General features: G+C 37.5%; 1 protein-coding gene across 1 annotated transcript in view; it reads left to right on the top strand.

Annotated features, from left to right (window-relative positions):
- The window catches only part of LOC124410398, a 60,337-nt gene extending 49,771 nt beyond the window's left edge, over positions 1-10,566 (top strand). Inside the window, exons 8-13 of the mRNA XM_046888730.1 lie at positions 1,436-1,711; positions 2,814-3,394; positions 3,515-3,699; positions 6,748-6,876; positions 7,002-7,196; positions 8,804-10,566. Of these exons, the coding sequence (XP_046744686.1) occupies positions 1,436-1,711; positions 2,814-3,394; positions 3,515-3,699; positions 6,748-6,876; positions 7,002-7,196; positions 8,804-9,900 (2,463 nt within the window). The 3' untranslated portion in view covers positions 9,901-10,566. The remainder of the gene's footprint in view (positions 1-1,435; positions 1,712-2,813; positions 3,395-3,514; positions 3,700-6,747; positions 6,877-7,001; positions 7,197-8,803) is intronic.
- Positions 10,567-17,532: the final 6,966 nt, after the last annotated feature.

The raw sequence follows: 17,532 nt of genomic DNA, 5'->3' as shown, positions 1-17,532 counted from the left end.
ACGATATGATTATCCTGTACGTAAGAAATTTTAAACAAAATTTGGATCACGAAACCTGACCGATCAATATCAATTGCCACTCATTTACAGCAATGGGATAGCTGGTCATTGTTTTGAGTATTTGCGTATGTAATAGCTTGGTCTCAAGCCCCTGAAAATCGCTGGTGAAGTCGCAGTGGTGATACGGAGCATCCAAGTATGATTTGTTTATCGACTGTCGTGATGCGATCGGACGATGTCATCCATTTTAAATACGAAACAGAGTAGAGTGATAGCCGGTCGTAATCAGGTTTGCTGTGTATGTGTGTATATACGTGTTTGTGCTCGTATATTCAACTAGCCGACCCGTTCGAGCATCGCACGGATGACTTTTTTTAGATCTACCGATGATGAGTACTTTTCTAGTACATTATTTTCACATATATCCAACCATTTGGTTTACGCACGCCGATAAAGCAGTGAAGCAGTGCTTTTTGACAACTGTGCGTAAAATTCAATTTTGCACCTCGATATTCGGGTTGTGAAATACGACTTTTTTCAACACTGTGCGTCAAAATATAATTTTAAGCCGTCTTTTACGCTCTAGATACATGATATACTTTTTTTTTTTTTATATAATTTACAATTATTGAGAATTCAAACTAAAAACTTAATCTTATGAAAATGGCTTATAGCCTACGTTACTCAGGCATAGTTTAGCTTTTTACAAGTGACAGAATTTTGAAAATCGGTTCAGTAGTTCCAGGGATTACACCCTGCATTGAAACACACAAACAAACTTTACCTTTTTATAATATTAGTTTAGATTATTCTATGAGATTGCTGGTAAAGCTGCAGTAATAATGCTGAGCACCTGAGTATAATTTGATTATCTAGAATTTTAGATTTTGTCTATAATGATGAGCAATACGCACTTAAAAACGCTCATCAGCCAATAATATCCGCGATTCTAGACGTAATTGGTTGATCAAACAATTCCCGTATTTTAATGAAGTAAAAATAAAAAAAAACGATTAATCAAACGTCGGCATGGTTAAGAAGAATTAGCAAAAATCAAACAATCAAAAGTAAAAATCGAAGAATAATCAAGTAATGTACAGAAAAGAGTCTGAAGCGGAAAGTGATGATCTTGTTTCGTAAAAAAAAAACACCTAATCTATTATTAACAATTTGTTGATTGCCGAGACGATGAAAATTGAAACTCAAACTAACAATTGAATGAATTGTTGCGGAAGAAAATCTTGTATCTATACAGGTAACTCCTCGATATTTTATGTCGCGTGCATAATTATAACGAAGAATATCTTTTAAATTTGACGGAGAGTACCACGTGGTGAATTGCAGGAAGATCCGAAAGATCATGGAAAAGATGAGAGACAGGCAGAAACAAGTTGAAATAGATACTCGAGAGAGATTATAAACGGGGGTATTTCAGCCTGTCGATAATCAGATGAGTCCTATACTATCAAATGCAATTGTGGAGGGTCGAGGTCACAGGATAATCGAGGGGGACTCTTACACGACTGATTCCGAGGAGGTGGAGGCCGAGGATTCTACGTCGTCTGCCTACACGAACGGTGAATCCTCCACGACGCCAACCTTCGAGACAGACAGCATGGGAAACGAGATATTTCCTCATACGACCGGAGAGCCGGAAATACCTACGACGTTGCAGATGTCCAACACTTTTTCGACTCCTTTTTCCGATGAGGCAAGTGTAACTACTTCCGGCTAAAGATGTGTTGGACGTACGACCGAACAGAAAAATCGATCAAAGTAGCGAAAAATCACAGAATCAAGGTTCATGAAGGAAAATTGAAGTTCAATAGGTCCAATTACATCGATAAGAATTTTTTTCTTGATACATGGAAATAAGTATAAAAGTATAAAATGGGAAAAGCGATAAAATTCATGTGAGAAAAGTTCAGGAGTCGATAATTTGAGAAAGGTCATACTTAATTGTTTATACGTGCTTTCAATTACCAAAATTGTATTTTTCATCTGAATTTCATACATCGCGGCTCATTTCGTGTATTAATAGTTTTTTTTCGTACGACACCTGATTTGTATTTTTAATAACGAATCATTCTTCAATACAGCATAAGTTTGTAAAATACGACATATAATGATTTTAACGAGGATTTTGTAAAAATAGAATTTATATCCGGTGAATAGTAGCGGATTTGGTCATAACTGACATAAGCAACAATTGATTGAGATTCGATTGATGAAAAAACAACACAGTGACGTATTTTTACCAGAATTCAACAATTAAACAAACTCCCCTGAAGTGAAGTTTGATTGGGATAATATTAGCTGTCTAGTCTGAAGAAATGGTAACACAGGTCCACAAACACAAAAGGAAAAAAGCGAGGTACAAATCCACTATATAGGTCATTCGAAGACAAACGTGTCCGGAAACGACATTCATTATAAAAATATAACAATCATATAGATAAAAATTGCTAAAACATGGTTTTTATGGGTTTTTTTTCAAGATTTTTTACATCGACCCCCAATTCTGACTTCAGATTCGTGTTCAGCGGGGAAAACTTCGCAAGAAAAATAGAATCCGACCCCAAGCACACACAGCTTTTTTATTTTGGTGGACTTGTGTAATTATAATAGTTGCTAGCTAATTGACTGAAGTGAAAAATTCTTGCTCTTTGCTCTACAATTTTTTCGATTTACACTTTTGTTTAAACTGTTTCAAACTAGTGCGGATTTTTTTTTTTTTTTTTTGATGCTAGGACAGAGTTTGAACCTTAATTTATTTAAAATAACGTGGATCAATTATCCGCACCTTTATGTAGGCGATCACCAGCTCCGAGTCTTCAACCTTGTCAAAAGAGTCAACCACCGTGCAGGAGACCACGATGTACGAGATCAAGACTCCAGTTAGCACCGTATCAACACCGGAACAAACTACTTCAGCCGAAGGTTGGAGTCTTAGCGATGAAATGAGCACGTCCGGGGCACCAGAGAGTGATGCCTTGGAGCAGGGACTTGACGATGAGGCGAAAACGACGGAAGCGATGGTTCTCAGCACTGCAACGGCATCCAATTCGTCGGGACCGACGGACGAGTTGATCCTCGGAACGCGGGAGCGACACAGAGACGCCGAAACCATCGAGGAGAAGCTGATTACCTCGACGCAGGAAGAATCGGTCACAACTTTTCCCACGACGATCCTGATGCGTGACGATATTTTCATGATGAACGTCACGCTGAAAACGAACGTTTCCGTCGGTCAGGCTGAGGGGGTGACCATCACTCCTGTCCGATCAATAGCTCCTGATGTTGAGGCCATTTTGAATATAACTCAGAGGGAAAAGATAGAGGACTACGATTATTACAACGAACCAACGCTGCCTCCGTCCCTTCCAAACGTCAGGTGAATCAATGGAGAACGGCGACGGTCTGCGCGGTCCCGACGTTGTGCTTAATTAAATTTTTTACTTTCTCTCTCGCAAGCCATCGCGAATATCTAATGACGAGTCATTTTTTTATTCAGGATAATTCCCTTCGTGGCTGCTGACGCTCTGGTGAAAAACGAAAAGGACACGACCTCCGGTGTCACCGCTTATCCGTTAGGATCGGCTGGTGCAATACGTGAACTCCAACGCACCACAGAGAGCTCCAATTTTTACGATATTGTAACCAGAGAAAACAGGTTCAGTCCACCTGTCGAAACAGAAGGTATACTATTTGTTTTTGTTCACTAAATATTGGGCTTCCTTAATGCATTGCAGAACAATTATGGGTGTAAAAAAATGACATGAAGAGGACGGAGAAGGGTAACAGAAACTAAGCTCATTTGTTATGCGGGGAGTTTTGTTATTAATTATTGTTTCGAAGTTTTCTTTTCAAGCAAAGAGCTCGATTACTCGAAGCTGCTTAGTTGCCCGAGGGGTTCTACTTTAAAAAAAAATTTCTTACGAGGGCTGATGTCTCGTAATCTAATATTTTAGTGACTTCATTTCCTTAGCTAAAACAGATTGTTGGTGTTCCTGTGTAGAGTTGACGAAAATTTGAGATTTGTATGACTTTCTACCGTGCTAATTAATCATAGCTGAATCCAAATTTTCGGTTCTATTGGCTATTAATCAAGGAATTGAGTCGGTGTGTGACGAAATTTAACATTTATTAAAAATAATGTAATAAATGTTGATTATTAGTAATAATAATACGTAATAGCAAATGATAAGGAATAATGTACTTATTGTAGCCTGAGATGACTCGCTAGATACGGCCGAAACTACTTTTTTAATGAAAGTTAATTTTGACCTTACCGTAACTAAATTTCTAGTAGAAGTGAACGTGAGTCTTTGTTAGAAATTTATGAAGCTCAGGACAAGTATAGTTCAGATATTGTAATTTCAATTATTTAACTGTTAAATATTGGATTCGAAACTTTGTCAGGAGAATTGCAATTTTTTTTTGTGAAAAATTTGTTTTTCTCTCGAAAATATGGCACCGTCATACATATTTCAAAATATCAAAATTGGATTGCGCGAAATTACGTACCCAAGTGTAAAAATTTATTTGCAAGTTTCGAAAAATTATGATAAACAACGTATAGTCTGTAATTCATTTCCATAAATTTTCTTTTTCCTTATAATGAACAGTTACATTAAGTCACATAAATCTCAAAGTTCATCCGGTTCAACTTTGAAGTTTGAGTACATACTTTACTGCGTAGATTGAAGAAATTAATCGATAACATCGCTTGATCTCTTATTAAAAACTTTCAAAAGAGACGAAAGAAATGTTGCGGTTTCAATAACAATCATCAAATAGCAGTTATTTCTACTATTTTTACGGGAAAATGTACCGCAACAGTCATAATTTTCGACCCTGTGCATTGTGACTCCGATTACGTGCATTGTATTGACGACTTTGTTATTATAGAGGAAAGTTGTACCAACGTTAATCACCTTCTTTGTTCAGAATCACTTCAGCAAATAGTTGGTGAAACTCAACTACATGTTTCATGCAGAATAGGAAAAGCCAAGTCTCCAACTGTAGAGTATAAAAGTACTACACTCGTCAGTCACTTTGTTACTTAGAATTGTTATATGAACCGTAATTAACCATAAAAAACCATAATTTCCTTTGAGCATTAGCTAGAAAAAATTATGCTTACCCGTCTGTATTTTGCTTTTGAAATTTTGATCGACTGATTTAAATCACAACGTTTTATTTCGTTATGTTCATTACTTTTTTTTATTAATTTCAAGTAGTTGTTAAGGGGTCTACCCAACTGACGAGCAAAAAAAAAGGGTTTTCTCAAGAATTTTTTCAATAAGTTTTAACTGTAAATATTGATATAGGCTTCGTTAGGCTTAATAAATACAGTCTCAAATTACATAAAAAATTTTTATTTATTTATTTCAATCATTTTTTATATACGAAAATCGTAGTTGAAAATCATAAAAAAAAAAATAACCGATTCTGCAATGTTGATGATTTCTCGGAGATGGTTAACCTGAAACCAAAAATTCTAATGGTTTTAGATTCAGCATGTTAATAGTGTTGGAATAAATCATACGTTTTTTTAAATTTTACTTTTAACTATATTTTTTTGCAAAAACGGCAAAAAACGCGGTCTTTTTTAACTTTTTCGAAAAATGGCAGTCATCTTGCTAATCTTGCAAATATCAAAAATCGTATGATTCATTCCAAGGCCATTAACATGCTGAATCTAAAACCGTTCGATTTTTTGGTTTCAGGTTAACCATCTTCGAGAAATCATCAACACCGCAGACCTACTTTTTTCAAACTGATTTTCAACTACGTTTTTCGTGTATAAAACGTGATTAAAATGAATAAAAAAAATTTTTTCATGTCGTTCAAGAGTATATTTATTAAACCTAACAAAGGCTGTATCAATATTTACAGTCGAAACTTATTGAAAAACCCCTTTTGTTTGCTGGTCAATTGGGTAAACCCCTGAACACAATTCATCTGTTCTTTTTTGCGTAATAAAATAAAAAACAGTGAGTAAAGTCCGCAGAAAAGGTAAAAAATGTATGTAGAAGAACGAAATTAAGGACGTTTTTTACATAGAAAAGTAAAGTTTAAAGACATAAGGTTAGTTTAAAAATTAGTCACAGGTGTTGTGAATTAGCCAAAGGCAAAGTTTTCGAGGTGAAGCTCATCGATATTCGTCATTCCGTAATTTTGTAATAAATTTAAAAAATTGACACGCATTTTTTCAAGTGCTAATTCGACCGTTTAAGGGGTGAAAACTAGCTTCCAAGTTTATTCCCCACACACAAGGAATCCATAATACTAGGCGTACTATCGTCTGTTGATAGTGGATATTGTCCAATTGGCTTCATTAAAAAATTTGACGTAATTGTCAAGAAATCCTAAAAAACAATTTCTGGAAACAAAGTTTACAGGTGGTTCTTACCCTCCAAAGAGCCGAATCGGAATGTATAAAAAATGTCTCATGTTTTTTCATGCTCCACAACGTCACAGAATAAAGGAAATCGCTGAAGCACAATTCGGATACTTTCCGTATCAGATAAATTATCCAATGCTATTTAATTCACCTGACAATTCGGCGTCGCGATACTGACACTAAGGCAGCATTACCAGTACCAACGTATACCTGTATTAAACGTTTATACGTCGGTATAAATTGGGTGGAGGGAGATAGGGTTACGGGATCAAGCCGAAACGATAGCTCCAGCTTGATGGGGTAATCCAATGCCAGGTCTAACGTTAAGCATTTCACAGGCGGATTCGTCCCCAAAGATCCACCCTATTTCGAAGCATCCTATCACTCGACCGATCTGAGCTTGGAAATTGGCACCGGCGTAACCGTAGTTCCCGCAGACATCACAAATCCGAATAGAAAAGAAGACGGTAAGAAAGCTCCCGATACTTGATCAGCCTACCCACTTCTCTTCGATTGCTCATAACCGATCCTAACTTGCAATTCCTGCTTTTATGTACGAAACTAATGCCTCACCCTTCCAATCTCTCTGAAGGCCTGTCAATGTCCAGCTGCCACTTTGAGACGAGACAGTATCGACACGGAGAATTCATTCCTGACAGCGGTTTGTGCGTGATATGCATCTGCTACTACGGTGAGGTCGTATGCTCTGACGAAAAATGTCCACCATTGAAAATTGGATGCAGGCGAGTCAATAATGACCTTGGATGCTGTGGGGAAATCATTTGCAGTGAGTCAAATCCAACTTCTTTAACCGACATTTGTTGTGTGTTCTCTATTTTCAGGAATGATCTAAATACTGCCTGTTGCCTTCGTAGACATGGCCAAATACTTGTTGACATTTGTTTCCTCTGTACAAGATACAATAATTCAAATGTATCTGGAATTAAAAATAATCAAAATGTCACTCAATTCTCTTCGAATAATCATACGTGCATCGACGTCTAAGCACATTGGAGCTAAACGCATCTTAAACGAAATATTATTGTAAAAATGTATTTTGCTGGTCCATTCTTCTACAAAACGATTGAACGGAAAATTAAAAACTTTAACCTATGTTTCTTTCACTTTTGTACGTCGCTACTGCGATATATTCTCACATTCCTTTGACCAGGAATTTGTCTCAGGAATTTTTCGTTGCTCCATCTATCTGGCTGCTATGTCTCTTGATCTCTTTGAATGGAGACTTCTATGAAACTTCGACCTTACGACGTTGTTTGAGGCATGGTTCTGTGGAAAATACAATTACTGATGGGTTACTTTTCTTGCGACCACACATCGACAGAAAACAGTTTAAAAATTCTGTCTCATAGTCTTCTTTAGGTATCACTAATGTGAATACAAAATGCAGAAAATTGATTATCAGTTTAAAGGAAGAACGCATCACCATCTTGGTACCTGTAATTGATGAACAAAAATTGAACATTTACATTCTGCTTAGTCGAAAAAATCCAACGTGTTCACTTGCATGGAAAATTTCACACCCATCGGACAACGATTAAGGTAGAGAAAAGACGAGGCTTTTGTAAATCCACATTGCACACACTCAGCGTGGCTTAGCTGGTGACTCAAAATTGTCATTAAGGGGTGTCCTGGTAAAATATTACCCCCCCCCCCCCCCCTCCGCGGACTTTTCGAATATCTCCGAAACAGTACATTCAAATCGTTCACCCGCGCGGCCTTAGATGTTTCTCGAAGAATAGTTTCCAATGGAATTATAAAATCAATCGCAATTAACCAAATTTTACGTCGTTTGAATACTAAAATGTGTTCATGTCATTTGTGTCGGTTAAAATCTGAGCCGAGGTATTTTTTATCCAAAAAGAGCATGAAGTAATACAATAATAAAAACGTCATTTTACATGCAATTCCAAACACATAAACCCAAAACCAAGTGTGAGATATTGGGGAAAGAATCTGGAGCTGGTAATTTTCGTCCCAGGGCATTCCCTTCCCAGGGAAAACATCACTTCCTTAATACGATGACCATATCTCGATGACGTAGTCACAACTCTTTATAATTATTATCGCCTTTGAAAACCCTGAAATGAAGTCTGAACTTGTTATTACAAATATTCACAAGTTTATACGTTTGTAGCAGGACACGAATTACGGATGTACTTATTTGAAATTACCTTTCGAGACAAATAGGACCTTAAAATTAGTAACTTGGACTATAGTAGTGCTATATATCAGGCAATGCCATGCGTAAATTCGAAACGCAATAAAATTCGACAGTCAATGATTGAGTTACTTGCTCAGTGGTTGCACCAATTGAGTTGCCTATTTCCATTCTCTTTATTTAACCTGGTCTTAATCCGTTTGATTTGTTACTAGTTGACACACCCGAGTCTCCAACGCTGGTGTTGGACCGTGCAGATGCGACGATGCCGTCACAACGAGAGCCGATTCAGTCGGGGGATGGAATGGCCACACCAGACCCTTTTCGAGACGTCATTAAGACAGAACCAGCTCCTGACTTACCTTCCTTGATCGAAGATATGATACCGTACTTTGCCGAGCATCGGATCTCCACCCCGAGACCGACGACACCGATGTCAAATGGCGTAAAGTTAAGTTCTACCATGGAGAAGGGTGGAATCAACCAAAATCTCTCGCTGATGCAACCTCCGATTTACAATCGTGGTGACCAGATCAACCGACGCAAGGATGACGAGGTTCTAGTTTCGGACTCACCAATCTCAGCAACCAATGAAACAGACCATAATTCTTTTGTTCAGCATTTGAATCAGCCTCTTCAGGAAGTGAGCAATGACGCCAAGCATCATGAGGAACATAATGATAAATTCGTAACTCAGAGCACTTCGGGTTTCAACTATTCCAAACATGGTGACAAGGATTTCAGTTTGAATATCAACGGCTCTGTGCAAGATCTAGGATTCAACTCAAACCCAGTAGTCACGGAATCCATTCCACTCAAGTCTCATCTGACCAAGGATACTTTGACCGAGTTATCTCAAGGAGACGCAGACGGTGAAGAGGACTCGATGTATTCCTTCGGCAGCGTTTTTGACTTGTTATTTTCTGACTCAACAACGGAAAAGCCTGTGGCGCAGGTTCTTGTTCAACAAGCGATGTTTTCTACCGGAAAAACCACTACGAGTCAGACAGTTACCAAGGCTTCTTCAACGCTGACTGTGCCATCAACGACATCTTCACCGTCACCAGTCCAGACCACCAAATCTTCTGCTGTCAAACATGCCACAATAATGGCATTGAATTCATCAAACAGCGCCCAAGTCCATGGTGAAGAGTTGTCTACAATGGTTGGCAGTCTGCTTAAATTAGCCGGCTGCAATATTTACGGACGAATGTATCGCGTTGGAAAGATCATTACGGAACTGTCGGGACCTTGCCTCCAGTGCAGATGCACGGAGGTTGGAGTCCAGTGCAAGAAACTCTCGAGTCGATAGTTATCTCACATCCAAGCAACCTGCCAATTCTTTGAAAACTTTCATTTCTCGATCGCCAGCTGACTTGCCATAGGATGCTATTTATTTGGGACACCGTGTTTTTTTATGATGTATGTGTATGATGCGTTTCAGTTTGGGTAAAGCTGTGTCGCGTTATAAATCTTCTAGCTAATTATCCTACGTTAACCTCATTGTAGGTTTTCTTCATATAAATCATCTCAATCATAGACTGACTTGAGTTTTACTAAGACAGTCGTCAACCTTAGGTATAGCAGTGTAATCCCACATCTTTTGAAGTGTTATCTCCTCGTGGTCCAGCGACCAGTCTTATAGCACGAGATGACTTTGTTTAGCTATTATAGATATGCAGAAATAAAACAAAACAAAAAAACAGTAGTATTCAGTGCCAAGGAAGACATTTGTAACATGTGATTTAAACTGTAGTAGCCAGCACTGAGTTATTTTTCCTTCTTCTTGTTCTGTTCGTCTCGCTAGAATTTTAACCACAATTTAAAACATCGGTGCTATATTCTCAAAGATTCTGCAATGTAAAGGCGCAAATATGGTTATATGTGATATATGTAACGAATGATTGCCGTCCAAGGAAATTCTATACTTTAATTATAGAACTAGTTTTCAATTGTTCTAGATTCGTGTAACGGATAGTATACATCTACACGTACCAATTGCAGTGTCGAGTGAATGGGTACTCTGTAATATATATATATATATATATAATTAGTATATGGGATTTTGGTTATCTGTTTCTGATCATGAATATACTTGGAAAGTATTTCTTCTTTATTCAGTTTTGTTTGCATCACTGGTCGTTTTTTCTACCCAGCTAAATCTTCGAAAAACCCTGTAAAACACACAGAAAAATATATATATTGACAGCTCCAGTATAGATTTGGAGTAAAAAGATGATCTGTATGCACATCAGCAATGAAAATATATTTGTAGCTTTATAGTTAATTGTTTTCAGTTTCCATACTCTTACTCCAAAACTATCACAGCCGGCACCTGTGGGGTTGCGATGTGAAATAAAACACGATGTCTTCAGTCTCGCAACTATCTCTTGAACATTTATTTACCTGTGTCTCTCCCAACATGTCCATACACAACGCACATGTCTCCTCAGACCGCGGTCTTACACAAAGGTCTTGCAACTCAGGCAGAATTTTAAGGTGCTTATAAAGACACGTTGTACACCACGAAAACGCGGGGATGCAAAACTCCTATACCGCGCAAGCGATCAGAGTGAAACTTGGGCAGTTAATGCCTTATTTTGGCAAAAAGTGGAGCGTCTTTTGAATTTTTCAAAATTTGGAAAAAAATTTACAGATTGGTTGCCATCCACGGAAATTAGCCAAATTTTCACAGTTGCACTGGATGGATCGAAATCTCCCGTATGATGCCACTCGGCGGTGATGAAACACACCTTTTGAGTCCAGTCCCATGAGATTTGATGGTGAAATGACGAAATGGCAGCTGATCTGGTTTTCGATTACGAAGAACACCAAAATCTCATTTTGGCGACATTTTTTACCGACATTTTGCGCATGCCGATAATTTTCGTGGGTGGTAATAAATCTGTAAAATTTTTCTCCAAATTTCGAAAAATCAAAAAGACGCTCCACTTTTTGCCAAAATAAGGCATCAACTGCCCAAGTTTCACTCTGATCGCTTGAGCGGTATAAGAGTTTTGCACTCCCGCGTTTTCGAGATGTACAACGCGTCTTTATAAGCACCTTAATAGAAGGCAGTGACTCCACTATTAAAGAAATATCTAGGTGGCGCTGCGATCGAGGCACACATCAACATAACCTACATCGTGCGTGTGACTGATATACTCCATGTTGGTTTTGTTTACATTTTCGATAATGTAATGTATCCCTCGATCACAGCGACGCTAACGGCTTGGCACGTTAAAAGGCCGACGTCGAAACCCACAGTTGCTAGACCTGTGTATAAAAAACCGTGCCTTGGACCCAATCCGACGCCATCGCCATCTATCGGTTCCTAGATACCGTAACACTCATACACCACAGTACGAGGTAGATGTTATTTTGGATTCAGCGCGTTTTCTCAAAATAGGTGCAAATAATCTGGAAGGCGTATAAGTGTAAGAAATGCCTTTCTTTACAGGGAAAATTCATAACTTTCGCATTTTTTAAATATTTCTTGATAAAATTTATGATAGGTACTCTTAAAATGTGATAGTCTTAAGGAAAGAATAGCTTGATAGTGAGGGATCTAATAGCGATTTATTCTGACATGAGATCTGAAGAAGGTCTATTTTGGAGGAAAGTAAAAATGGATAATCGTGGAAGTTCTTTGTTTTTCTCGTCGCTCAATTACATCAACTTACACTCATTTGGCCTCAAAGTTGAGAGTGGCTTCGTATTGACTCCAAGTGATCTGGGAGCATTAATCACAAAAATTCGATACGTAGATGACATGTAAACGAGATTTGTTTCGATTTACGTGTACGCAAAAAACAAGTATCCCCGAGTGATTGTTGTATCCTTTAAAAAAATATGATTGAAAGATGGAAAACCGAAATGACATCCACAAAATGTGTGGACGTTCTTGCGCGTCTTTGATGTAGTGACGTGTAACTCATGCATGAAATTGTTCTTAACACTATGTATATGCATTAGAAATATTGAATCTAAGATGAATTTAAGGTTAAGTATTCAATGTAGTGAAATGAGGCAAATCAGCTTCGTGTGAAAGACGAACGAATTCTATTAAGCTAACAATAAGTACAATCCGATATGCTTCCGTACTAGTTTAAGAAAAAAAATGTATTCAAACAATAAATTTTTTAATCTACTATTGTAGGACTATTTGCCGTTCGAATTTCGCATATTCGGGTGATTCCGGGCTTGTAATAATTCTCAATTAATCCAAGTTTTTCTCAATTTGGACGATGCCTTCCAGAGTTATAAACGATTCAAGCGATTCCCTGAAAGTTTCGCTGAAGTGTTCCGAAAACTTTATCTAAACGGATTTAGATTTTAGACAATAAAGATGAATAACTATTTCGCGAGTTTCAGGAAACCTATTGTAAAGTCTACACGTTTCACGTAAAATAGAATGAAGCGTTATATTCAAGGATTCCAGGTTGTACTTGACTATTTCAGAAAATTTCAGCTTCACTTTGGAATATTTTATATTAAATTCAGTCAAATCTCATACAAAATAGGGGTAAGCTTTTCACAAACCGATAAAAGTAGCTGTTTCACCTCATTATAAGTATTTCGGAATGTAATTCAGTCGAATCAGTAGCTATTAATAGTGCAACTAGATGGTCACTAATTATGAGTTGGACTAATTGCGTGGCAAACTTCACACGTGTTGGAAATCGTCCATTTTTCACACTTCTAACACAATGTACTATTTGCTCAAGTCCTTGATCCTGAAGTTCGTCTCTCACGGATAGCAAGTTTATAGAAATGGAAACAGAGGATTTCAATCTTTTATTTAAACAATCGCTAGCTCGTGAAAGAAAACGCGACTGACCAGTTTATATCCAAAGTCTTTGTAAGCAATACTGCCACTAGAAAGTTTCCAAATGAATTCAAGAGTCACTTAAAGATATTCATATAGAATGTTTAAGTCCTTGAACAAATCCCGAATGAACATTTTCAACAGGGTCGTTGTAAATTTGATTAGTTAAAGTGACTGTTTTTCGTCTCACAAGTGAATTTCAATATGAGGTAAATTCAAAAAATCAATTATTTTACATGACCGAAGTACTTAGCCTTCAAATTTTCCCAGAACGAACCATTTGCCCCTGATTTTCGACAAATTTTTGACTCGTTCGAACAGGTTAATGCTTCTTGAGACGAGCTGGATTGCCGTCCACAACTTCCAGTGACTTTCCCGGACTCGGAAGGACTTCCAATGACGCTAGACAAGTTTGAAGACCCCCCTAATTTCCTTCCCCAACTTTAAGCCAACTGCAATAAGGTTTTCCCCGACTGCTCACTGCTATCGGTAACTTTGGGAAATTCGTAGGGATTTTCGATAGTCGTAAGTACTCGAGAACTTGAAATAAAAAAATTTCTTTGGAGGTTATTCACAGTTAAAACGATCTGCCTGAATCATTATTTGGTAAAGTGTTGCTTTCATTAAGCTTCTGGGGATCCGTTCAGCTCGATAGTGTTCGTTCTACTTCAAAATACAATACTATTATCACGATTATTGACAGTATTAATAATATTGTAACACTAAAACCTTATAAATATCTTTTTAAAATTAATTTTTGAATCTCAAATCATAGCATCCGCTAATACGATTTTTCGAAAACATTCATAGAATTTCAACGAGTAAACAGCAAGCTTACGACTTTTTCAAAATAACTGTGATTCCCTTCACACTCTGTGTTTTTAAACATTCTTTTTGCATCGTGAAATGTTGAGATTCACTCGATAATTAGATAAAAAATATGGGAATCAAACTTTAATATCTGTTTTCAACTTCGAAAGTTACAATTTTTTGGGCATACATTTTATATTGAAAAATGTAAAAACGTTTGAAAAAATTTTTTCATGCAGCAAAAAGAAAATCTTCTCGCCAATAAAACTTTTAAAACCTTGTTTGAAGTCGCAGCGTCGTTAGTATTATTTTTCGAAACAGCACATTGAGCGGTTATGAATCCATCCGTCAAATTGTTTGTAAAAATGAAAATTTGTGAGAAATTTAAAAGATTCCGACACCGAGAACAAAGAACTTTATAGAGGGTTATATTTTCCTGATACTCGTTCTGCACATTCTTCGTTCATCCAGTCCTCGCGAACGCCACGCCGGAGCTTCAAGGTGCTTATAAAGACGCGTTGTACACTTCGAAAATGCGGGCATGCAAAACTCCTATACCGCTTAAGAGATCAGAATGAAACTTGGGCAGTTAATGCCTTATTTTGGCAAAAAGTGGAGCGTCTTTTTACTTTTTCAAAATTCGGAAAAAAAATGTACAGATTAGTTACCACACACAGAAATTGGCCAAATTTTTACATTTGCACTGAGTGGATTGAAATATCCCGTATGATGCCACTCGGCGGTGATGAAACACACATTTTGAGCCCAGTCCCATGAGATTTGATTGTGAAATGACGAAATAGCAGCTGATCTGGTTTTCGATTATGAAGAACACCGAAATCTCATTTTGGCAACATTTGTTACCGACATTACGCGCATGCCGGTAATGTATGCGTGTACAGTCGGTAAAAAATGTAAAAATTTGGCCAATTTCTGTGTGTGGTAACTAATCTGTAAATTTTTTTTCCAAATTTTGAAAAAGTAAAAAGTCGCTCCAGTTTTTACCAAAATAAGGCATTAACTGCCCAAGTTTTACTCTGATCGCTCAAGCGGTATAAGAGTTTTGCATCCCCGCGTTTTCGAGGTGTACAACGCGTCTTTATAAGCACCTTAAGGAAAGTACCTAACCTAAAATGGAAAAGGGATAAAAGCCTGGAGTTTTTGGTGGTGTGCTAAGGAATAAAAGAGCCCTAATATACGATCGACAATAAACGTTTGTAATATCTCCCGCATGGGTACGTATACCTACCCTTGCTTATACTTTACTCCGTTATGCCTTCTTTCTCATATTTCTCGCATCCTCCCATCCCTATCTTTGTCCCCGCGGGAGTCGCTGCACCTTTGCTTGCATTTTTGTTTATTCTTATATACATACATATCTATATATATATTGGTGGGCCAAAGGGTGATCTTATTAACCACTCAGCGGCATCCTTTATTCTATCCCTTAATTTCGTTGGTGTGGGGGAGAAGATGAACAACCAGAGTAGTATAAACACACGAATATTTGCACGAATTCCTTTTACAGACTCCTTTGACCTGATATTTTTTTAATAAAATCTGTGCAGGGTCGAGAAGGACAGTACATTCACATATTTTTACTAGAAGCTTTTATGGACTGAAATTTCAACGATTGGTTGAAATTTGTTGCGTAAAATGATCCTTCTACCAAATTTCAGATTATGACAGTATAGGCTTTGAAAAAAATGTCAGCCTCCTGTAATGAAACTCTGTACAAGAAATTTATCGCAGCGGTGGTAGAATCTCCTTCGAAAGGTTTTTTGCGCATAAATTTGTATCAGAAGAAGTTAAATTTTTTCTACGGCATAGGCATTGAAAAGTCCACTTTTTGTGGCAGTTTTCGTTCGGTAAAGTGATGCTTTATGCGGCAACGAACAAAGTTGCGGAATAAAGTCTTTATTCCGCAGTTTTGATGCGCAGTTCGAAGTGCACATCCCAAACTGCCGAATAAAGTAGCTTCGTCGAACAGATCGCGACATAACCTCACTCTTCGTTTTGCTTTTCAATGCCCATACCGTAAAAAATATTGTATGTGGCATGCCCGTAAACCGTTTTTTGGCTCGGATAATTTCAGTACTCACTTCCGGCTCGCTTCCGACTCGCCTTCAGCTCGTCCTGAAATCTTCATCCTTGCCAAAAAAACAGGCCGTTTACGGGCATGCCACATAAATAGCTACTTAAAGCCTGTACTACTGTAATCTGAAAATTGGTGGAAGGATTTTTTCATACGACTTTTTGCAATCAGTCAAGAATTCGAAAACCGTATTTTGACCAAAATTTCACTGAGATCCCTTCTCAAAACAAATAGACTAAATCGAAACTAAGGGCCTGATGAACGCTTTTCAAGTGGTCTGGAAAGCGACCGGACTTTAGGGACTCAGGATTCTAAATTTTGCAATCCTCCGATGGCCCGACCAAACTACCAAGCTAAATTCGTGACAGCGGCGCCAAGCAATCCCCCCCAAGACGCACACCTCCTAGATAAACTGTAAGGCGCCTTTTCCACCACAGTTAAGGAGCTCCATGGGACCCTTGGATCGTCTAGAATTAGGCAGTTACTTCCCAACTCCTAACAACCCACGTTTACGACTATCCTCCAACTACCTTTGTCACCCGTCCTCCATGTAACAAGTATCATTTCGAAATAAATAATGTTGTTCATTGGTTTATCCACAAATTCAACCCTTAGTTTCCTTTATGTTACAGCCTACCGTTGAATCTCTTAGAACTCATTCCACCAACCTCGATTCTGTATCAAGTGTATTATTAGGAAGTTTGTTTGAAAATAAAAAAAAATAAGAAATAGCAACATTTTAAACAATAGTTTAGATATTGATGTCTTATTTCAAACCGCTTCAAAATATTACAAAAAAAAAAATTAGTAGGTCCATTCAGTATTACTATACCTACTATGGTTCGTTTTTTGCAGCAGACTATTTTCTTCGAATTCCCTAGAACAGATTCATTTTTTATTAGACAATTTAATATTGCAATTTGCTGATCATAATCAATACACCTGCAGCGTTGCAAAATTTAATGTTCAAAGACGCCCAAATGTGAGAAATAAGCTTTGTAAAAGAGTTTATAGAAAATTGTTTTCCAAATGAAATGAGCCACTGTAGAGTAACATGGAAGAAATTTCCTATACTTTGAATTATTCTGAAACGATTTGGAACAAAGAATCGATATCCAAGCTGTTTGTGTTTCCAAGATCGTCTGTTTTTGTAGTTTTAAACAGGCCTTTGCGGTTCATAAAAATAATAATTTGATGAATGCTCAATGTAT

Source organism: Diprion similis, chromosome 9, assembly GCF_021155765.1.
Source record: "Diprion similis isolate iyDipSimi1 chromosome 9, iyDipSimi1.1, whole genome shotgun sequence".
In the NCBI taxonomy this organism is placed as follows: domain Eukaryota; kingdom Metazoa; phylum Arthropoda; class Insecta; order Hymenoptera; family Diprionidae; genus Diprion; species Diprion similis.
Note: the sequence above shows the minus strand (reverse complement) of the source record. Positions and strands in the feature narration are given on the sequence as shown.